The sequence below is a fragment of the Nyctibius grandis genome, chromosome 1 (assembly GCF_013368605.1).
Source record: "Nyctibius grandis isolate bNycGra1 chromosome 1, bNycGra1.pri, whole genome shotgun sequence".
Lineage (NCBI taxonomy): Eukaryota > Metazoa > Chordata > Aves > Nyctibiiformes > Nyctibiidae > Nyctibius > Nyctibius grandis.
Window position 1 is genome coordinate 95,000,751 of NC_090658.1, and position 20,606 is coordinate 95,021,356.

General features: G+C 40.1%; 1 protein-coding gene across 1 annotated transcript in view; it reads right to left on the minus strand.

Annotated features, from left to right (window-relative positions):
• Positions 1–9,763: 9,763 nt before the first annotated feature.
• The window catches only part of MEI4 (meiotic double-stranded break formation protein 4), an 84,672-nt gene continuing 73,829 nt past the window's right edge, over positions 9,764–20,606 (minus strand). The window contains exon 5 of the mRNA XM_068415255.1: positions 9,764–10,015. Within this exon, the coding sequence (XP_068271356.1) occupies positions 9,764–10,015 (252 nt within the window). The remainder of the gene's footprint in view (positions 10,016–20,606) is intronic.

Here is a 20,606-nt window from a genome sequence, read left to right on the forward strand (position 1 = left end):
AAATTGAAAGTTTAGCTGAAAGACTCCCTGTTATCTGTAAGGCCTGAAGAACCTTGATCTTGATAGGACTTCTTACCAGATGAGTGATGAGTACCAGCAAGGTACCAGTGAGGCATCCTGATATCCTGTAAAACTCAGAGCCTGAAAACAGGTACTGAGAGTGCTCCTGTGGAAAGAGTTAATTCTTTTCCTTCTCCTCCCTCCCCTGCAAAAAAAGGGGTTCAAAGTAGTCAGTCACTAAGATAGTAATCTACAAGATTAATCTTTCATTCTTTACTTTTCTGTCTCAAGACATAATTCCTCATCTCTGATATGAAAGACAAAGCCCAGAATACCCAATGGCCAAAAGTAGCAACTTTCCAGAGGAAGACATGGTGAAGGGCTGTGGAGGTCAGAGATTCCCCAGTATCTTCCTCAGGTAACAAAGGGAGTAGTACATAAGTGTGTTCAAAGCCTTTCGTGGATGTAAACCCTTCTTGTTAATTCTGTATGTCAAAAAGATAATAGAAAACTAGGCTGGCACAGATTTTACTTGCATTCAGCAGAAACATGAAGTAAATGCTTCAGAAAATCAATGGAGCTCATTTATGTTAAATGAAAAAAGATTAGGCTCTGTATTTTCCTTGTAATAATACCTTTGCTTTCAATGTTTTATCTTCTTTCAGTATATAATAACCATTTACAGGAGTTTCAACTTCTGTTGTTTTCTCCAGAGTTTTTACTTCATAATATTTCTCTGGCTGTACAAACTTGGCTGAATGTATCAGAGTATACTCATGAAATTTGTAGGTGTCATGCTGCGGTCAGCGAAGGACAGTTACTCTGGAGGACAGAGTAGAATTTCAGTCTTCATAGGCTGGAAAGAAGGTCTTCAAAGAACATAACTAAATTCAATAATGATAACTGCAACAAGCTATGTTCTGACAGAAGAAACACCAGAAACAGCAGATGACAGGAGAAGCCAACAAATTACCAACACTGCTTGGAGGAGTAACAAACATCAGTGCTAAAACCTGCAGTATACAGTTTCACATGCTGTTGTGATGGAGAAAATGCTGATGAATGCATGCATGATGCTTTTAAGCCTCACATGCTGAAGGGTTGCATTCTGTAAATTGCCAGGATTGGCCTTCATCAAGTCACGTGAATCTCTGGCAGCTACGGGAATAAGAAAAGAAAGACAACTGCCTTTTTGAACAACTCCAAAGAAAGATCTTGTCTTGGAACTATTTCTGTTCACTGGAGGATTTTCCTGGCTGGCAGAGACCGTTTCCTCAAGTATAATTTGAAAGAGTTGTCTCAAACATGAACTCAAGCCTGGTAAGCAGGCTTGGTTGATGAGGGCTGGGTCAGGGACCAGTTAAGCAATCTGGACATCTATAAATCCATGGGTCCTGATGGGATGCACCCGCGGGTGCTGAGGGAGCTGGCGGAAGTCATTGCTAGGCCACTCTCCATCATCTTTGCTAAGTCACGGGCAACGGGAGAGGTGCCTGAGGACTGGAGGAAAGCGAATGTCACTCCAGTCTTCAAAAAGGGCAAGAAGGAGGACCCGGGTAACTATAGACCGGTCAGCCTCACCTCCATCCCGGAAAGGTAATGCAACAACTTGTCCTTGGTGCTGTCTCTAGGCACATCAAGGACAGGAGGATCATTAGGGGCACTCAGCATGGCTTCACCAAGGGGAAGTCATGCTTAACCAACTTGATAGCCTTTTATGAGGACGTTACCCGGTGGATAGATGATGGTAAAGCTGTGGATGTGGTCTATCTCGATTTCAGTAAAGCGTTTGACACGGTCTCCCACAGCATCCTCGCAGCTAAACTGGGGAAGTGTGGTCTGGATGATCGGGTAGTGAGGTGGATTGTGAACTGGCTGAAGGAAAGAAGCCAGAGAGTGGTGATCAATGGGACAGAGTCCAGTTGGAGGTCTGTGTCTAGCGGAGTCCCTCAAGGGTCGGTACTGGGACCAGTTCTATTCAATATATTCATTAATGACTTGGATGAGGTATTAGAGTGCACTGTCAGCAAGTTCGCTGATGACACAAAACTGGGAGGAGTGGCTGACGCGCCGGAAGGCTGCACAGCCATTCAGAGAGACCTGGACAGGCTGGAGAGTTGGGCGGGGAGAAATTTAATGAAATATAACAAGGGCAAGTGTAGAGTCCTGCATCTGGGCAAGAACAACCCCATGTACCAGTACAAGTTGGGGGCAGACCTGTTGGAGACCAGTGTAGGGGAAAGGGATCTGGGGGTCCTAGTGGGCAACAGGATGACCATGAGCCAGCAGTGTGCCCTTGTGGCCAAGAAGGCCAACGGCATCGTGGGGTGTATTAGAAGGGGTGTGGTCAGCAGGTCGAGAGAGGTTCTCCTCCCCCTCTACTCTGCCCTGGTGAGGCCGCATCTGGAATATTGTGTCCAGTTCTGGGCCCCTCACTTCAAGAAGGACAGGGAACTGCTAGAGAGAGTCCAGCGCAGAGCCACGAAGATGATTAAGGGAGTGGAACATCTCCCTTATGAGGAGAGGCTGAGGGAGCTGGGTCTCTTTAGCTTGGAGAAGAGGAGACTGAGGGGTGACCTCATTAATGTTTATAAATATGTAAAGGGCAAGTGTCATGAGGATGGAGCCAGGCTCTTCTCAGTGACATCCCTTGACAGGACAAGGGGCAATGGGTGCAAGCTGGAACACAGGAGGTTCCACTTAAATATGAGGAAAAACTTCTTTACAGTGAGGGTGACTGAACACTGGAACAGGCTGCCCAGAGAGGTTGTGGAGTCTCCTTCTCTGGAGACATTCAAAACCCGCCTGGACGCATTCCTGTGTGATATGGTCTAGGCAATCCTGCTCCGGCAGGGGGATTGGACTAGATGATCTTTCGAGGTCCCTTCCAATCCCTAACATTCTGTGATTCTGTGATTCTGTGAAGCGGGTGATCTGCAAACAGTGCTCTTCTCAAGGATGATCCTCTCTTTAGTAAAACTATTTTAATGGCGGGCATAATCCCAAAGAATTTGGGATAAATTTGAAATCAGCAAGTTTAGAAGAAATTGTGTTGAAGGAATGGCTTAATTAAAGCAAGGATGAAAACGAACTTTGCTTGTTCAATTAAAGAAGCAGGTGCAGACTAAGTAAATTTACTTATAAGAAAAAAGCGAAAACCAAAAGGAAACACAATTAAGGAGGATGAAACAATTTATATAAGGGGGAGGTGATTTAAAGAAGGTCTTAGTGAGGCACACCATCTGGATGAAGTTACAGAAACTCAAATCAAGGCAATTAAGAATTGCAGAACAGAAAAAGACTCTTTCTGGCACATGATAGAAGAAAAAGCACAAACCAAGAAAGCTACAAGTATGTAGCTGGACAAAATTTCTCTGAGCTCTAAAGGTATACATGTAAGACAGCTGCTCAGAGAATGAAAACAAACACTGAAGGAAAACCTCTATAAAACTTCAACCTTTGCTTTTCCTGGCTTTGTGCTTAGCATTATGAATAAATAAAAATATTAAAAACTTGCTCTTTTTTCACTATTAAACTGAAGCAGAATAAGATGCTAATGTTAATGTAGTTGTTTGATTATTATCTGACTGTAGTTCTTAACTACTTCTCTCTCAAGCTGATCACTGATATCTGCACAGGGACACTAAGGTACAGAAGAGAGTTCTTGAAGGGGTAAGAATTGAAGAAGCTGAAATTTGTGTCTGTGAGGGAGGGAGGTGACAATGCCTTAGCTCAAAAACAACTTAATTTTACCCTTGTCTTTTCCCTCTCCTCTGTGAAAATGTTTTTTTTTACAGCACCGATCTCTCTGCACAGTCTCATTTTGTTGCCTGGACATCCGATACTCCCATACTCCTCACCTCCCTTAGCACCCCCAGCAGTGTCAAAGGTTCCTGCTCATCTGTACCTCCCTCCTCACCCTTCTCCCCAGTCTATTTTTTAGATTAAGCTGCTTCTCCCCTTGTGGCAGGATGATGAAGATAGCTAAAGGAATTACTACTGCGCAAGAGCTACAAGAGGTTCTGCATGTAAATACTGTGCTTTTAATACCCTTACTCAGAAGTCCCTGCTATTTCACCTTGCAGACGAGGAGCACTGCAGCGTTCCCTTAAAGTCGTTTTGGAGAACGCCCTGCACTTCTGCAGTGTAAAATAAGTTATGAGCAGGACTTTCCACCTCTGAGAAGTAAACTTTGTTTTTGGTCTACTTAGTTATCCCTGCAGGTCAGGCACGCTCATGGGTTGTGGAACTAATAAAAAAGCAGAAGCTGTTAAGATTTTTTTGGTCTGATGAAACAGTCATTCTGAGTCCTCTGTTCCCATACCAGCAATACCAGCAAGAGATCTAAAGACTAAATTCCCTTGTCTAGATCAATAAAATATGAACATATATTAATCACTCCCAAACCCATGGCTTTTTAAAACAGGCTAAACTGAACTGAATTTCAGATTAAATAATTTTATACAAATGTGATGTTAATTCTGAAATTTCAAAGCTAGATCCTTTGGGAATTCAAAGATAAACTTAATTACATTACTGATGACTTTCAAAGTGATTTACATAATGGTATTTCACAGATGGCTTTCAATCAAATTAAGGATTTACAAAGGATAAAGCTTTCAGTGATGGCAGACACAGATAAGGCTGAGGAACTTGATGCTTTCTTTGCCTCAATCTTCAGCAAGGTCTCCTAGGCCTTTCTGCTTAGCAGAAGTACTCAAGAAGAGGAACTATTAGGAGTAGCTGAAGATCAAGCTAGAGTTTTTCTTTGTGAGATTTCAGCCCATATACGTCCAAGGAATCAGGTGGTCTACATCCATGGGCGCTGTCAGAATTGGCCAATGTCCTTGCAAGGCAAGGATAGGATGTGTCTGGATGGGTGAAAAACCATGTGGGTGAAAAAATTATTGCTGGTCAAGCTCACACTGTAGTGGTTAATGGGTTGTACTTTACCCGGATGCCTGTCACAAGTGGAGTATCACAGGGAGCTGTTCTGGAGTGTGTCCTGTTTAATGTTTTTATCAGTGGCCTGAAGGATGCACGCCAGTGCACCCGTATCAGATTTGCAGATGACACCAAAGTGGGGGTCCTGGTTAGTATGCTTGAGGGCAAGACTGTCATTAGAGGGACCGATGCAGGCTGGAAGAATTGGCTGACAGACACTATGAAATTCAGGAAAAACAGGTGCAAAGTGTTCAACCTGGGAAGGAAGAGACCCCTACAGTGATACAGGCTGGGAGAGCCTGGCTGTGGAGCAGCTCTGTGGGCAAAGCCCCTGGGGGCTCTGATGGGCAGCGAGCTGAACTTGAGCCCGCAGTGACCTTGGAAGCAATGAGGGCCAACAGTATCCTGAGCTGTGTCAGTAGGAGCACAGATCTAGGGAAGGCATTACTCCCCTCTGCTCAGCCCTTGTTATTCTTCACTAGGCTACTGCTGCCCATTTTGAGCCCCCAGTAAAAAGTAGTTGATAAACTGATTTGTGTTCAATGGAGGGCCACCAACATGGCTGGGGTTAGAGCATCTGTGCTGGGAGGTGGGTTAAGGGAGCTGGGCTTGTTCAGCCTGGGAAAGAGATGCTTTCAGGGGGACTTAACAGCAACCTCTGGTGCCTATTGGGAAGGTATCAAGGAGACAGAGCCAGGCTCTGGGTGGTGGGAAGATGACAGACACTGAGCATAAAATGAAACAACAGAGCTTCAGACTGTATATAAGGAAAAAATTTTTCACCATGAAGACAGTCAAGCAGAAGAGTAGGTTATCCAGAGAAGTTGTGCAGTCTCTGTCCTTGAAGGTTTTCAATACCTGACTGAATATTGAACCAGCAACAGACAACTTGGTTTGACCCCACAGCTAACCTTGCTTCAAGCAGGAGGTTGGACTGGAGACCTCTTGAGGTCCCCTCCAACCCAAATTCTCCTATGATCATGCAAATGTCAGCTGAATATTGTGCCACAGTAAACTATAAAGTGTTACTTCGTATCAGCTAGCAATGCATAGACAACTGAAAGAAAAAATGAAAGATTATTACAGGATTAAAATAAGGTACAATTTCATTTACCAACACATACAAGCAATAACTACATCAAAAAAAATCAGTAAATCACAAACAGATTATAAAAAGATTTCAAATGAAGTTTACAAAAATATCCTGAGGCAGTTCACTTCAAAATCCCACCCACTGCTGTCATTAGTAAGCATGTAAAATTCTTTAGCAAATAGAACAGTCAATAGAGCAGCATTAGAATAAAAATTTATTTTCCTTGTCTCATAATTTTTCCACTCTCATAAAAAGAGATGCTTTACCATAAAATTCTTCTTAAAACAGATAGACACAGGTACAAAACAGTCACCTGGGAAGCTAAAATGTGACAAAGTAACAAATTACAAAATAATAAACTATTAGGCTACTTATCAATAAGCACTGCTAATTCAACCATATAAATATATAATTCAACCATATGTATGTGTGTATGTGTATATATATATATAAATATCTAGATAGATAGATAGATATATAAAAGCCTGAACAATTTGCATTAGCAGAACATTAGCATCTTGCCAAATTCTAAAGTACATATATTTACAAAAAGGAGATCAGCAAGACAAAAGAAATATCCCGGAACTGTTAATTCTAAAACTGTAGGTGTAACTCAGGTGAAACACTCCAGGGAGCGACAACAGGTGAGATCAAGTTCTTTTTCTAGTGTTTCCTATTCTTTAGGTCTACGACATGTTATGCTCCGCACATGGGACTTTGAGATTATTCTTTTGAGACATCTAATAGTCTCCACTCAGCAAAGAACTAAGTACTTTCTCTGGGTTTGGGATTCCTCTCTGGAGGCCAGATGTGTAAAAGCCAGGTGACATTTAGGAATTACTTTAAGACTTAGTTAAAGTCCAAGCTGCAGGAAGATTTCTTACAACCGGGTCGCAAATCCTCACCTGTAACAGCTAACTCCAGGGACTGGCTCAGTCATCCTGTTTTGTTTCAAAACTGATGACAGCAATGTTTACTCAAGTTAAGACAAGAGCAGAAACTGAGGAGTATGAACTTAAACCTAGGATTTCCTACTACTAAAACCAGATAATATCTCACATGGGTGGGATTTAGTTCCCACATTAGGACACCTACATGCGTGTTCGTGCCAGTGAGCTACACATCTAAGCTCACGCTATCATCACCACTCGATTCAGTTATCTAAGCAGACACATTTAGTGACAGCGCCACTAAAGATGCCCCAGGGTATCAGAGCATCTACGTGGGGAGAGAAAATGTGATGCAGGGCTTATAGAAGATCTGCAGTCCTTTGAGGTAGCGGCTGGAGACCCAGCCCAAAACATTAGGGTACTTTGTAAGTGCTTCATAGCTTAGACATCTCAACCACATGGAGACATCTAAATGCACATGTCTACCTTTGTGCATCTTCATCTTGAGGCGAGTCCCATCTTGGTGAAAAATCTCTTCAAGAATCATAAGAAAACAATCTGTTTAATAACTATTCTGGTTGCAGAGGTTATTGCTCCCACCAAAGCTGAGATGCTCACTAACATGGTCCAACTGCACTATTTAATTTTGCACTGAAACAGATAAGGAGAGCCCAGGTGACCAGTTAATAGCACTTCTGCAGAGAGGCTAGTGTGTGTCTAAACTGCTACCATGGCATTACAAGGGGAACCCTCACTCTGCCCCAGCACTTTCAAAGCTGCATAGCAAATTGTTTCAAATCTTTGTCAGAGTGTATGTGCCATGTAGTTATTCCACCTCTGGACACAAAACTCCCTCTCTCTGTATGCTGTGAAACAGATTTCAAAAATCATGTCTCAAGTCAGCAGTTACTTCAAAACTTATCAAAGATGCATGTGTTTCCCAAAATATTCATTGCTCTTCCAGGGACCTAGAGAGCTTGCTGGTGAGAAAATCCTACAATCTGTAAAGAAGAAAACACGTGTCCCTTTGTGCCTGAGGTGCTTTACTAATAATAAAAATGTTTTTTGCCAATAGATCAACAAATATGCAGTGATGTGCAATCAAGTGTTGAAACTGTTCTTTAGAACAGGAGTCTTGAAACAATACACATTTTGTGCTATTACACAGATTCCAGTATCCTCCTGTGTTTTGTGTCTTTTCTTTACAAAATCCTTTTGAATTAAGCTTTTTCATTATATCAATTAGATATCAGTTGCTTTTGTTTATTCCTTTCCTTGCACTTTTTGTAATCATGCTCTCAGCGCTGTGGAGGAAGGTGGAAGAACCCATCCTCTACCCTAATGAAACAAACACAAAAAAAAAAGAAAAGCAGTAACAAAAAGGGCAGAGTAGTTCCTGAGTAGCTACCAAACTTACATACTTATTTAACTTTATTTTCTTTAATTTGGCTAAACTTATCTGATTTTCTAATGTGAATATTCAGGAACACTTGTTTCGCAAATCAAATATTTCTGTCGAAAGAAAGTTTGCTAAAAGAAAGTATTAAACAAATGTTACCATATGACATACCAAATAGGAAGTTTAAGAAACAGAACAGTAGCCAGTGTCTAAACAAGCATAAGAATCTCTTTGGGAAGTCACTTCAACATCAAAGTAACCTGTTTTGTAAATATTTTTATTTTACATATAAAGAAAACAAAGGTTTATTCTCTGAAATAAACACATTCAAAATAACAAGACAAATTATTTACAGTATTAAAGAAGTGGTGTTTCAGAGAATTTTTCTAACATAAAAATGGATCTGATGAAACAAGAGCAAGGGAAAGGACAAGGACTAAAGCTAAAAATGTTTCATATATTTATGGTGAATACGCACTACTAGGAGACATAACAAAACTAAAATGTTTATCTATTAGAAAAAAAAAGCCCGTTCATCATAATAGTTACCCTTTCAATTTATCAGACTGCATCAGTTAAGGTATTGTTGAACTCATACTTTAAAGGTCTTTTACGTTTAAGATGATTTCTGTTAAAATACGTTATTTTAATTATTACTATGAATATAATTCCATCACACAGAAATAAAAATTTAAAAATCAGATAATACATAAGGGGATTTTATCAGTATTTATTAATTTTGAACAGAAACGTTTAAAGTAATCATTAAAGGAGTTAAATTTATTCAGATTAAATCTTTGAAACCATTAGTCAACTTGAAGTAAATTAGGCCTACTGTGCCTACACTTGTGCATAAACAAGTAAAGCCAAGCAGTATACAATGAATGTAAGAAGGTTGTAAAACTGAGCACCAGATTTTATTTTGCTCAGGTAATGACTCTTTTGATTAAATCAGAAACTAAGTATGTCCTATAGGAATTTGTAGTGATAAGTTACCAAATTTAAAAATAAACATTTTTATTTCTGCCAACCAGACATTGTCTGTAAAGCACACAGAAGCTATATAACTCTTAAAAGACAGGCATTAGTTTCCTAACTTGGAAGCTCTACACGCACATTATGTCTTGGCTGTAAAATTCATAGTGCTTATTTTAAACACCTGAAACAACTTTGTTGCCATTTTCACTGTGTATGCAAACACCAACATATAGTGGTGTTTTCAATTATGAGAAACAGCATTTATTCAAAATAGCACCTGGATTATTACATTTTTTCTATCTTTAAAATTGGAAATAAATGGCATTATCTCTGAAACTGATGTAAAGCATAGTAGTTTAAAGTAAATCTTTTCCAATAACGACAATTTTCCTGTCTAGCTCAAAAATTTTCCAATGCAATCCCACAACAAATGCACTGTTAAAAAGTAGGCTGCTTGTTTTAATCGATTTGCATTTGAGCTGAGTTCAAAAGAACACTCACTCTCCATAAATATAAAGAAAACAAAGGGAATTCATCTGAGAGGTGAAGAATAATTTGATCAAGGTTCATCAGAAATTTGAGTTTTTCTTCTCCATCATAGTCTGAGCTTGAAACATTACTTTCTTCTGTCTCATTTTGAAGAAGCTGTTCCAGAATCATGCACAAAGGAAAAATATTCTCATACTGGGTAATGTCATACATGGCCTGGATCTAGGAAGAAAGAAAAATCGATACATAAGCACAGTGTGGAAATGCTTCTGCAGCCCACCATCTCAGATGACAGTTTAAGGAATAATGTTAAAATTTGCAGTAGTATTTATATAATCAGAATGGCTATATCCTCAGTATGATTACTTCTAAGAAATGTTTTCCTTTTTGTGATAACAGCCAAACAACTAACTCTCCATCATACTACCAAATGAAAAGTCATCCTCCTGTTCATGAGTCAGAGGGTTTTCTCTACCTAATTATCCACAGGCTATGACATACAATAATGATCTACAGATAAACAAAAACAAAAGCTTTGTTCGTTTCAGGCATATAATTAAAATTGGTGGATTTCTGTTTTCTGAGAAATAAAATATCAAGTAAAAAAAGAAATTTTTTTACTCTCAAATAGAGACAATCATCTATTCAAGTGATACCTCTAGAAAGGAAATAAAAAGTCAAAATTCTCACTTTCAATAGGAAATACACAAGCCAGTACTACATATCTGAGCCAGTTACAAAGTAGAACAGTCAGTTTGTCAAATAAGCTCACTGACCAAACTATGAATTCATTAAAAGCCTTTACAGCTTTATCTAATATAAATTTACCTGTCCTGTGTTCGGAAACTGCAATTTCAAACTGAAGTTTTCAGAATCTCTGCTGTACATAGGAAATAACTGGTAAGACAAAAACTTAAACCTCAGGGAGTTGTCTCTCTGGAATGAAATTCTGTGTCCTCCTTAACAGCAAAATCTACCAATAATATGAGATGACCTTGTTCTGAAAAAGGCTGCAATTACAGTAGCTAGATGATCAGAACCGAAATGTAAAATCATAGCTGCTAAAAAGTTAATGATATAATTTAGAAAATGGACCGAGAGCTCTAGCAAGCCTAAACAACTGCTTAGGCCTGTGGTACAATGCCAGATGGGTCTACGCTTTGACATGGGTCTATGAATCAGTATCAAATCATTTTACCCACCCTAAACCACATACTGCTAGACTTTCCAAAGTGTGAAATTTGTTACATAACAGTTGTTTTTTTACAAACAATGAAAGTCATTTTTCATTCCACTAGAATCTAACAAAAAGACAGCACTTTACCTTCCTCAGGTAAGGCTGCTACTATCTACCTCTGCAGTAGATGGTGGCTCAGGGATTGCTCTCTTTGTCTTTCCGATTTAGTAGTTCTTAAACTTAAAATCTGTGTTTGAAGCTCCCTAGGGTAATGTCTTTCAGGTAACCCCCCACCTCAGGGACAACACTAAGACACCACAGCCATCTTGTTGCAAAGTCTTGTGCTGGTTTTGGGTGGGATAGAGTTAATTTTCTTCACAGTAGCTATTACAGGGCTGTGTTTTGGATTTGTGCTGGAAACAGTGTTGATAATGCGATGTTTTTGTTATTGCTGAGCGGTGCTTACACAGAGTCAAGGCCTTTTCTGCTCCTCACACCACCAGCGAGTAGGCTGGGGGTGCACAAGAAGTGGGGAGGGGACACAGCAGGGACAGCTGACCCCAACTGACCAAAGGGGTATCCCATACCATATGACGCCATGCTTAGCATATAAAGCTGAGGGAAGAAGAAGGAAGGGGGGACATTTGGAGTGATGGTGTTTGTCTTCCCAAGTAACTATTACACATGATGGAGCCCTGCTTTCCTGGGGATGGCTGAACACCTGCCTGCCCATGGGAAGTAGTGAACGAATTCCTTGGTTTGCCTTGCTTGTGTGTGCAGCTTTTGCTTTACCTGTTAAACTGTCTTTATCTCAACCCATGAGTTTTACCACTTTTACTCTTCTGATTCTCTCCCCCATCCCACTGTGAGGGGAGTGAGCGAGTGGCTGTGGGGGGCTTAGTTGCTGGCTGGGGTTAAACTGTGACAAGACTCAATACAGCAAAGCCATTTTGCTGAGTTTTCTAGACATCTTGAAAATTAGGTTAATTGCTGAAATATATTATCCCTGGCCTCGCATGCTCCAGTTCTGTCTCTCTGGAGCCTGGTAAAAAATATCTGCAGTTCAAAAGCTGCTGCCAAGAATTTGATATTGACATTCTTATCACTACAGATAACAAAAAATATAAAAGGATAATAAGTATTTGCATACTTTTAAAGTCCCATTAAATCAAATTATGTAATTCAGGAAAACCTCCTTCTAAAAAAGAGGTAACAAGACAGTCTGTTCCTTCAAATACCAAGCATCTGACTCTAGGACAACCATGCCTATACACTGATTGTTTTGACTATTAACTAATAGCGGTGAGATAACTGTATTTATTTTGCTACAGCATTCTACTATGTAGAAAGGTAAATTGAAGTTCTATGCTTTTAGTTCCTATAATTGGGGTATTAGAGGTACAACGTTACAAGCAAAACCCATTGTTTGATTTTTAAGTGTTGGCTTGTAAATTCACTCAGATCTTCCTTTTGCATGAGGAATCAATAGAAAAATGTTTTAGAGAGGCAAATTAATGTTACTCCACTTATCCCCGTAACCTCAGGCTCTTCCAAGCAGTTAAGCAATTGTGTTACTTTCAGTAGGTCTTGAAAAGTGCAACTAATTGCAACTTAGTAAACAATCTAATTGATTATGGATAATAGAAACCACAAGCTAACTAATTCTCTTTCCTCTGCAAATACTACTGCACTAAAGGAAAATTATTTTAGCCACATAGAACTGACTTTGAACAGAATGGGTAAGTCTGATGGCAAGAAGGAAGTATTTTTTTGAGGTAATTGCTTTTAGGGGACAAATGCACCTTGAAATATTGTTTTATAAAACCAAGAAAAAAAAAATCAGTCTAGAATATTTTCTAGCTCAAGGCTTATTAACCTTTCCAACCCATTTAATGATCTGAACAAAATGTGTCTCCATTTCTTTGGTAGATGTCTTTTGTAGCATTAATTGATGCAATTACTACCAATGCAAATTCATGCCACAGAATTTGTAGAGGAATACCTTTACTGTTACCTAATGGTGCAGTCAGATAACAGACCTACTCATCCTGCTCACCAATGTGTGTAAGAGGGTAGCAGCGTATGTATGTGTACACACACATACACACAGCTAGTCCATCCAGAAAGTTCAGAAGGTATGTCTTGTAAAGCAAACCCTATCACAGAATCACACAGAATCACAGAATGTTAGGGATTGGAAGGGACCTCGAAAGATCATCTAGTCCAATCCCCCTGCTGGGGCAGGCTTGCCTTGACCATATCACACAGGAATGCGTCCAGGCGGGTTTTGAATGTCTCCAGAGAAGGAGACTCCATAGACTATATATAGACTATGATTCCAGAATATAGTAATACTAACTTTAAGTAACTTTAATACTGTTTTTCAGAAAGAATTTTAAGGTAATCACTCTTTTTACAGATCAGATGGGTGTACAATATGTGTTTTGGACGCTTTTTTTGTGCGATCAGTCCCTGCTGATTTTTCCTCACCAGGTATTTGGAAATGTGTTTCTTAGCAGTAAGATGCATTTTGCATGCACCCCAGTTTTGAATTTAACTCTTGCAATTATTTTCTTATTATGATTTCTCAATCCAAACAAACTTTTCAAAGTTAAATAATTTTTTAAAAATTATTAATTACAAAAGATTGAGCTTTACATAAGATGGAAACAAGAGGGTACAAGGATCTCCTGTCTGGATTTGACGATCTGCTAATTAGAATTCGTATATTTACACCACCAAGTTCAGAATGCAGGAAGCATCAAAGCTGTTGGCTGAAATTAATTCTCCAAGCTTCTCCTACATTACAGGACCACCTGGAATAGCACACATTTACTACATAATCTGAAAGCAAGGAAGAAGTTCTCTGTCTTCTTTACAATGCTATCATAAAAACCAGTACTAGTATGTTAAAGGAAACTGCTCAAAAATGTATGCAGCAGTGACAGTCAGAATGCTAAAAAGCCATCTATGTTCGAGGTCCCTGGGCCTTTATTTTACTTCCTCTTTGCAAAGCAACTGGACAGGTGGCCCTGGATCAAATTCCAAGCCACTGCTCTCTTATTGGACAGATTTGGAGTTGGGGTCTTCAGCAAAATTTTGGACAAAAAGTAGGGATTTGAAAGCACAGAATTAATTACAGAATCAACCAGGTTGGAAGAGACCTCTGGGATCATCGAGTCCAGCCGTTGCCCTGACACCACCCTGTCAACTAGACCATGGCACTAAGTGCCATGTCCAGTCTTTTCTTAAACACATCCAGAGATGGTGACTCCACCACCTCCCTGGGCAGCCCATTCCAATGTCTAATAACCCTTTCTGTAAAGAAATTCTTCCTAATGTCCAACCTGAACCTCCCCTGGCGAAGCTTGAGGCTGTGTCCTCTTGTCGTATCGCTAATTGCCTGGGAGAAGAGGCCAACTCCCACTTCACTACAACCTCCCTTCAGGTAGTTGTAGACTGCAATAAGGTCACCTCTGAGCATCTTCTTCTCCAGGCTAAACAACCCCAGCTCCTTCAGCCGTTCCTCGTAGGTCAGACCCTCCAGACCCTTCACCAGCTTGGTCGCCCTCCTCTGGACTCGCTCCAAGACCTCAACATCTTTCTTGAAGTGCAGGGCCCAGAACTGGACACAGTACTCAAGGTGCGGCCTCACCAGTAACCTTCACAGAGTGGTGGATGTAATTTCTGAAGGTTATTCAACCAGATTCAGAAAAAATCCCAAGTGATAGTCTGTGTGCAATTTTTGCACTTAGAACATTTTTGGTTTTATGTCTTAGTGGTTCACACACATTTATATCATTTATTTAAATGCTCTCAATAACAGCGATATAAAACATGAACAGGAGAATAAATATTAGCTTTGAAGAAATTCTCTACAATTCTTAAGCCATTAACAAGCCGCAACTCATATTGCTAGTGATGCAGTCTGTTGAGGCTGGAATTGTCACATGCAGAAGACTGATGCTACTTTCTGAGTATAAAAAAAATAACTTTTATTCCTTTTATGTCTCAGAGGACCTACAGAACGGAGACAGTACTTTACCAGTGGAAATACAAATTAGATGAAAAGAAAGAGATTACGTTCATGGCAACTAGTATTTGCATCTAGACAACTCAGGTTCTTACGTAGGCTATGGACAAACCATCAACAAGGCCTGCATACTTTCTGAAACAAGCCAGAAACAGCTCTAACTTGGGAAAATGTCTTTTTGGTTCAGAATGTATATTGCAACAAATAATTATACACAACATAATGCTATATAAAATACTGACACACTGATGCAAATTTGAACAAATCTGGAAAGGTAAGTGTTCATACACCTCTGCAGTTTAGAAAGTGATAAAATTGACACTGTGAGAAGATGGCTATTTTAGCAGAAAAGCGTTCCACCCAAATCTCCTCAATCCATCATATTCTAACAGTTTTCCTTGTAAATTTTTTCTTGCAACTTTTGCTACTTCCATTTCTTGGCAAACTTCTACTACTCAGCAGGGATATAACCTTTAGGCTAGCAAGGTGTCTCTTCTATGTCCCAAGAAATTCTATTTCAAATTTTACTGAAATATCAAGTGTTAAAAGTTGGTATTTCTCTTCTTTTACATGCATATTTTTCAGAGAAGCATAAAGGGAAGACCAAAATAAACAACAGGAACTTCTAAAGCCTGGCTGATTACTGCCTTTCAACTGAAGCAGAGGCAGCAGGAACTGCAGCACTGCCAGCTGCCGGGCTGTGATCACTCAGGTAGTTAAGAAGGACAGAGAACAGAACAGAACCAAATCTGTCATCTAGCCATTTCCTGCAAAAACCCCCCATAGCCCATCCCCTCCTCAGGGAAGCAAATGGAGCCAAAGCTCCTAGAAATTCTTTACAGTAGGTAGAAGCAGGCAAAGAGCATATATTCACCTTGTAATAGTCTGTCACCAAATAACACCTCATCTCAGCAAATAGGGCCATACCCCTTGCTTCCTTGCAGCAGGCTGCTGGTACAGGCAGGTACATGTGCAGACTGAATTCTTGGCAAGAAAATGAAGATTCATGGGCTAGGAGGCCACAGAGTGAGTGTAAGCTGATGTCCCACGTAACACTGAACATGGGACTTACCCAAGCTACTTCAAACTGTTTGAAGTGGAGCATGCCTGTTAGAAAATATCTAAGTTTGATTTACATGTTTCTAGAGATACACAATCCTAGGTATGCTGTTTTGTGGTCACTTACTCCAACTCTTTTTTTTTTATTTATTTTATTTGCTGCCTTGACTTTCTGGAAGTAGGAGGGCTTGCTCTGTTACCAGAAAATAGTAACCAAGAAAACTCTCCGAACCAAATGGTGGTTTAGAAAGCTGACGTTGGTTTATTGCAGCTGGGTGCATGGGGGATCTCTCCTCCTAACATGCGCACCTAAGGACAAAAGCACACTCATTATATACATTATAGAAAAATGAATATTCATACAATTCCCAAGAGAAGCCCACCTGTTCCAAGAAACCTTATGCATATGCTAGTATATTATGTAATTGTCTTTGTGCATGCACACTAAATTGGTGAAGGGGTCTTGGGTGGTCTCTGGTGGTTTCTAGTGGTCCTGTTGTGGTTCTTACAGGATTTATCTCTACTCCTGGTGCCAGAGATGTGAATCAAGTCAATTTAGACACTACAAAGACGGTGTTCAGAGTCTTGTTTATCTTTCGGCCCTTCTTTGTAATTAGTGAGGAATTTAAGAGAGACCTCAAATTCTCTAATATTAAGCGCAAGCAAGAATCAGCGATGACTATAACTCTAAGTGTTACCAGTCCCAGAAGCAGACCCTGTCTGCAAAACATGCAGCTACTTTCAGAAAGTGCAGTTATTTTAGCTGAAAGGAAAATTACTGAAAGGAAAGTTGGATCTGTCTAAAGATTACACAGAGAAGGCCTTTTAGGGCCTACTTTGAGGCCGATTTTTACTAAACCGTGTGGTATCAATTCCGTCTAGAACAAAGAAGGCGGCGGATCCGGGACTAAACAACAAGGCAGTGACAAACTAAATACAGCCATTAATGTCCACAGAAATGAAAAAACCATTTCTGTGCTCACTATGCCTGCATGTTGGAGGGATACTTCTCTGAAACTGTTTTCAGTATTTTAACACTATAGTTGTCCTAACAAGTATATCATTATAAAAATAAGTCCCTAAATGGAGAGATATTGACAACATCACTTTTTAGGAAAAAATTTCTAGATCATCATAGTGAAAAATAAGAAAGAAGTGACTGGCTGGAAACACTATCAACAAGTGATCAGCATTTAGTAAATTTTACATTTGCTAAGGTAGTACTGACAAACCTAAGTTTTCAGTAAAATCAACACTGTTTATCTCTATCCATCCAGTCTGAGTCAGAGGTTAATGGAAATATATTTCAAGAATGACTGAATTGTTTCCATAAGAGGCAATACATTCTCATTTTATGAACAAAGAAGACTGATTCTCACAGGAAATTCTGTTCTTGGCCCTTCATTTTTCCTTTGAGAAATCCCTACCTAGGCTACCCATTGCTGTGTTCAAACCCTAAACACAAGACAAACATTTTTTTGGAGTGCGGCATGTACGTTTGGATAATAGGCATTTTACTTCAAAACAATATGGAAAGTCTTTTAACTGGACGTTCCACAAGCATGTAAACAACCTCTACGTGGATCATTAAAATCTACAAACCCAACAATATCCATTGTGTAAGAAAGCGCACAGTAGGATAAAAGAGGTTCTTTCTAATTGCTGTTTAATGTTTAAATAACGTGCTGATAAGCATCTCTAAAATGTTTAAAGCAGGCATGCATGAAAGACTATTAGAAATCTTCTTGTTCTGATTTTAATACTATTGTATTTGGGTAAAAGGCAATTACCTTACAAATTGCCATGACTCAGGATTCAGTTTTTAGCTGATCAGGATTTCTCTTTAATTGCTTTTTGTTTTGTGATTTTGAAAGGCATATTTCCCTAACATCCCTCACATTAATCATAATCCTCATTAACCATATCAATATTCACCTGCCAAGAAAGTTCAACCTGATTTAAACCCTATTTCAGTATCTCAAGCAAAATTCACACCACCTAAAATTCCTTATTTAAATTTATACCACCCCCCCCAAACTTTCAAAGTATTTTGATCTTTTATTCAACGGGATCTGAAATTCTAGTTGTGCAATCTTTATTCATGCTGACTATCACTTTCTTCTCAAGTAGCTCCCTAAGATTCAACAATTCTGCTTACAGATCAAACCAAACACGCCTGCAGAAAGGGTCCAGGAATTACTAACATTTATGAAATTTAAGTTCCAGGGGAGGGACCATCAGCTAAACTCTTGGAACAGATTAATCTGCAGCTACGGCAGGTGCAGTGACCACAGTCCTGAGCAATATTTTGTCAACACTTTAGATATCCCAGCCAGCCTCATGCTAGAGGGGTTTCAGAAGCAACAGTAAGAATCTTGCAAAAATGATGTCTGCCCTGACACAATAATTTGGCATACCCTGGAAAATATTTTTTATAGTAAAGAGAACAAGCATTTTAAATTCTATCACCCAAGGGGAAGACACTTATCCCTGAGACATCTATACATCGTGCCTCTTCCACATATCATTTAGCAGAGTCATCTGTTACTAGCCCTTAATATGACACACTGAATTACAAGAAATTCCCAAGCCATCTTAAGCAATATTATTCTTATCTAGTAATACATTTTCCACAACATATTGTAAGAAATTAAATATACCAGCAGTAGAACATTCAAGCTTCCGTTTTGGAGTAAGAATCATAACAATTGCCTTGCAAGTAACAAAGCAAAGACACAGAAAGCTTTAAAACGTAAATTCTAATCCCTGTTATCCTGTTAAAGAAAGTTAAAATATGAGCCACTAAGAAATCTCATTTAGAGAGAACAATCAAAAAATGAATGTATGAACCTTCTTGGGATAACAGGAATTTATAAACCTATTTTACTCTAATCTACAAGGCATAAACTTCAACTGTCACTTGTCATATATGTTATTTTCAAAATCTATTCTATAACAAAAAAATATAATTCTTCACAGGCTGAAGCATGAAATACATTGGGGTTTTATTATTTCTTTTCAGAAAAGAATCTGCAACAAAGATTGTGAAAGTATCTATCACAGTATGGGTCCTTCCAAATCAAACGGGCTACTTAAGCATATTTCTAAATAAAAAGAGAAGTAAAGTTCTAGACCAGAGAGTCACATGCAAAGCCACTATCCGGGACAAAGGAGAAGGGGCTGTGTTTTGGATTTGATCTGGAACCAGTGTTGATAACACAGGGATGTCTTCGTTATTGCTGAGCAGTACTTAGACAGAGTCAAGGCCTTTTCTGCTTCTCACATCACCCCACCAGCAAGTAGGCTGAGGGTGCACAATACGCTGGGAGGGGACACAGCCGGGACAGCTGACCCCAACTGACCAAAGGGATACCCCATACCTTATGACATCATGTTCAGCAATAAAACTAGGGGGAAGATTGGTGGGGTCGCTGCTGCTCAAGGAGTCGCTGGGCATCAGTTGGTTGGTGCTGAGCTATTGTTTTCACAGAATCACAGAATGTTAGGGATTGGAAGGGACCTCAAAAGATCATCTAGTCCAATCCCCCTGCCGGAGCAGGATTACCTAGACCATATCACACAGGAACGCGTCCAGGCGGGTTTTGAATGTCTCCAGAGAAGGAGACTCCACAACCTCTCTGGGCAGCCTGTTCCAGTGTTCAGTTACCCTCACCGTAAAGAAGTTTTTCCTCATATTTATGTGGAGCCTTCTGTGTTCCAGCTTGCACCCATTGCCCCTTGTCCTGTCAAGGGATGTCACTGAGAAGAGCCTGGCTCCATCCTCATGACACTTGCCCTTTACATATTTATAAACATTAATGAGGTCACCCCTCAGTCTCCTCTTCTCTAAGCTAAAGAGACACAGCTCCCTCAGCCTCTCCTCAGAAGGGAGATGTTCCACCCCCTTAATCATCTTCGTGGCTCTGCGCTGGACTCTCTCTAGCAGTTCCCTGTCCTTCTTGAACTGAGGGGCCCAGAACTGGACACAATATTCCAGATGCGGCCTCACCAGGGCAGAGTAGAGGGGGAGGAGAACCTCTCTCGACCTGCTGACCACACCCCTTCTAATACACCCCACGATGCCGTTGGCCTTCTTGGCCACAAGGGCACACTGCTGGCTCATGGTCATCCTGCTGTCCACTAGGACCCCCAGGTCCCTTTCCCCTACGCTGCTCTCCAACAGGTCTGCCCCCAACTTGTACTGGTACATGGCGTTGTTCTTGCCCAGATGCAGGACTCTACACTTGCCCTTGTTATATTTCATTAAATTTCTCCCCGCCCAACTCTCCAGCCTGTCCAGGTCTCTCTGAATGGCTGCGCAGCCTTCCGGCGTGTCAGCCACTCCTCCCAGTTTTGTGTCATCAGCGAACTTGCTGACAGTGCACTCTAATCCCTCATCCAAGTCATTAATGAATATATTGAATATGTAAAGGGCAAGTGTCATGAGGATGGAGCCAGGCTCTTCTCAGTGACATCCATTGACAGGACAAGGGGCAATGGGTGCAAGCTGGAACACAGGAGGTTCCACATAAATATGAGGAAAA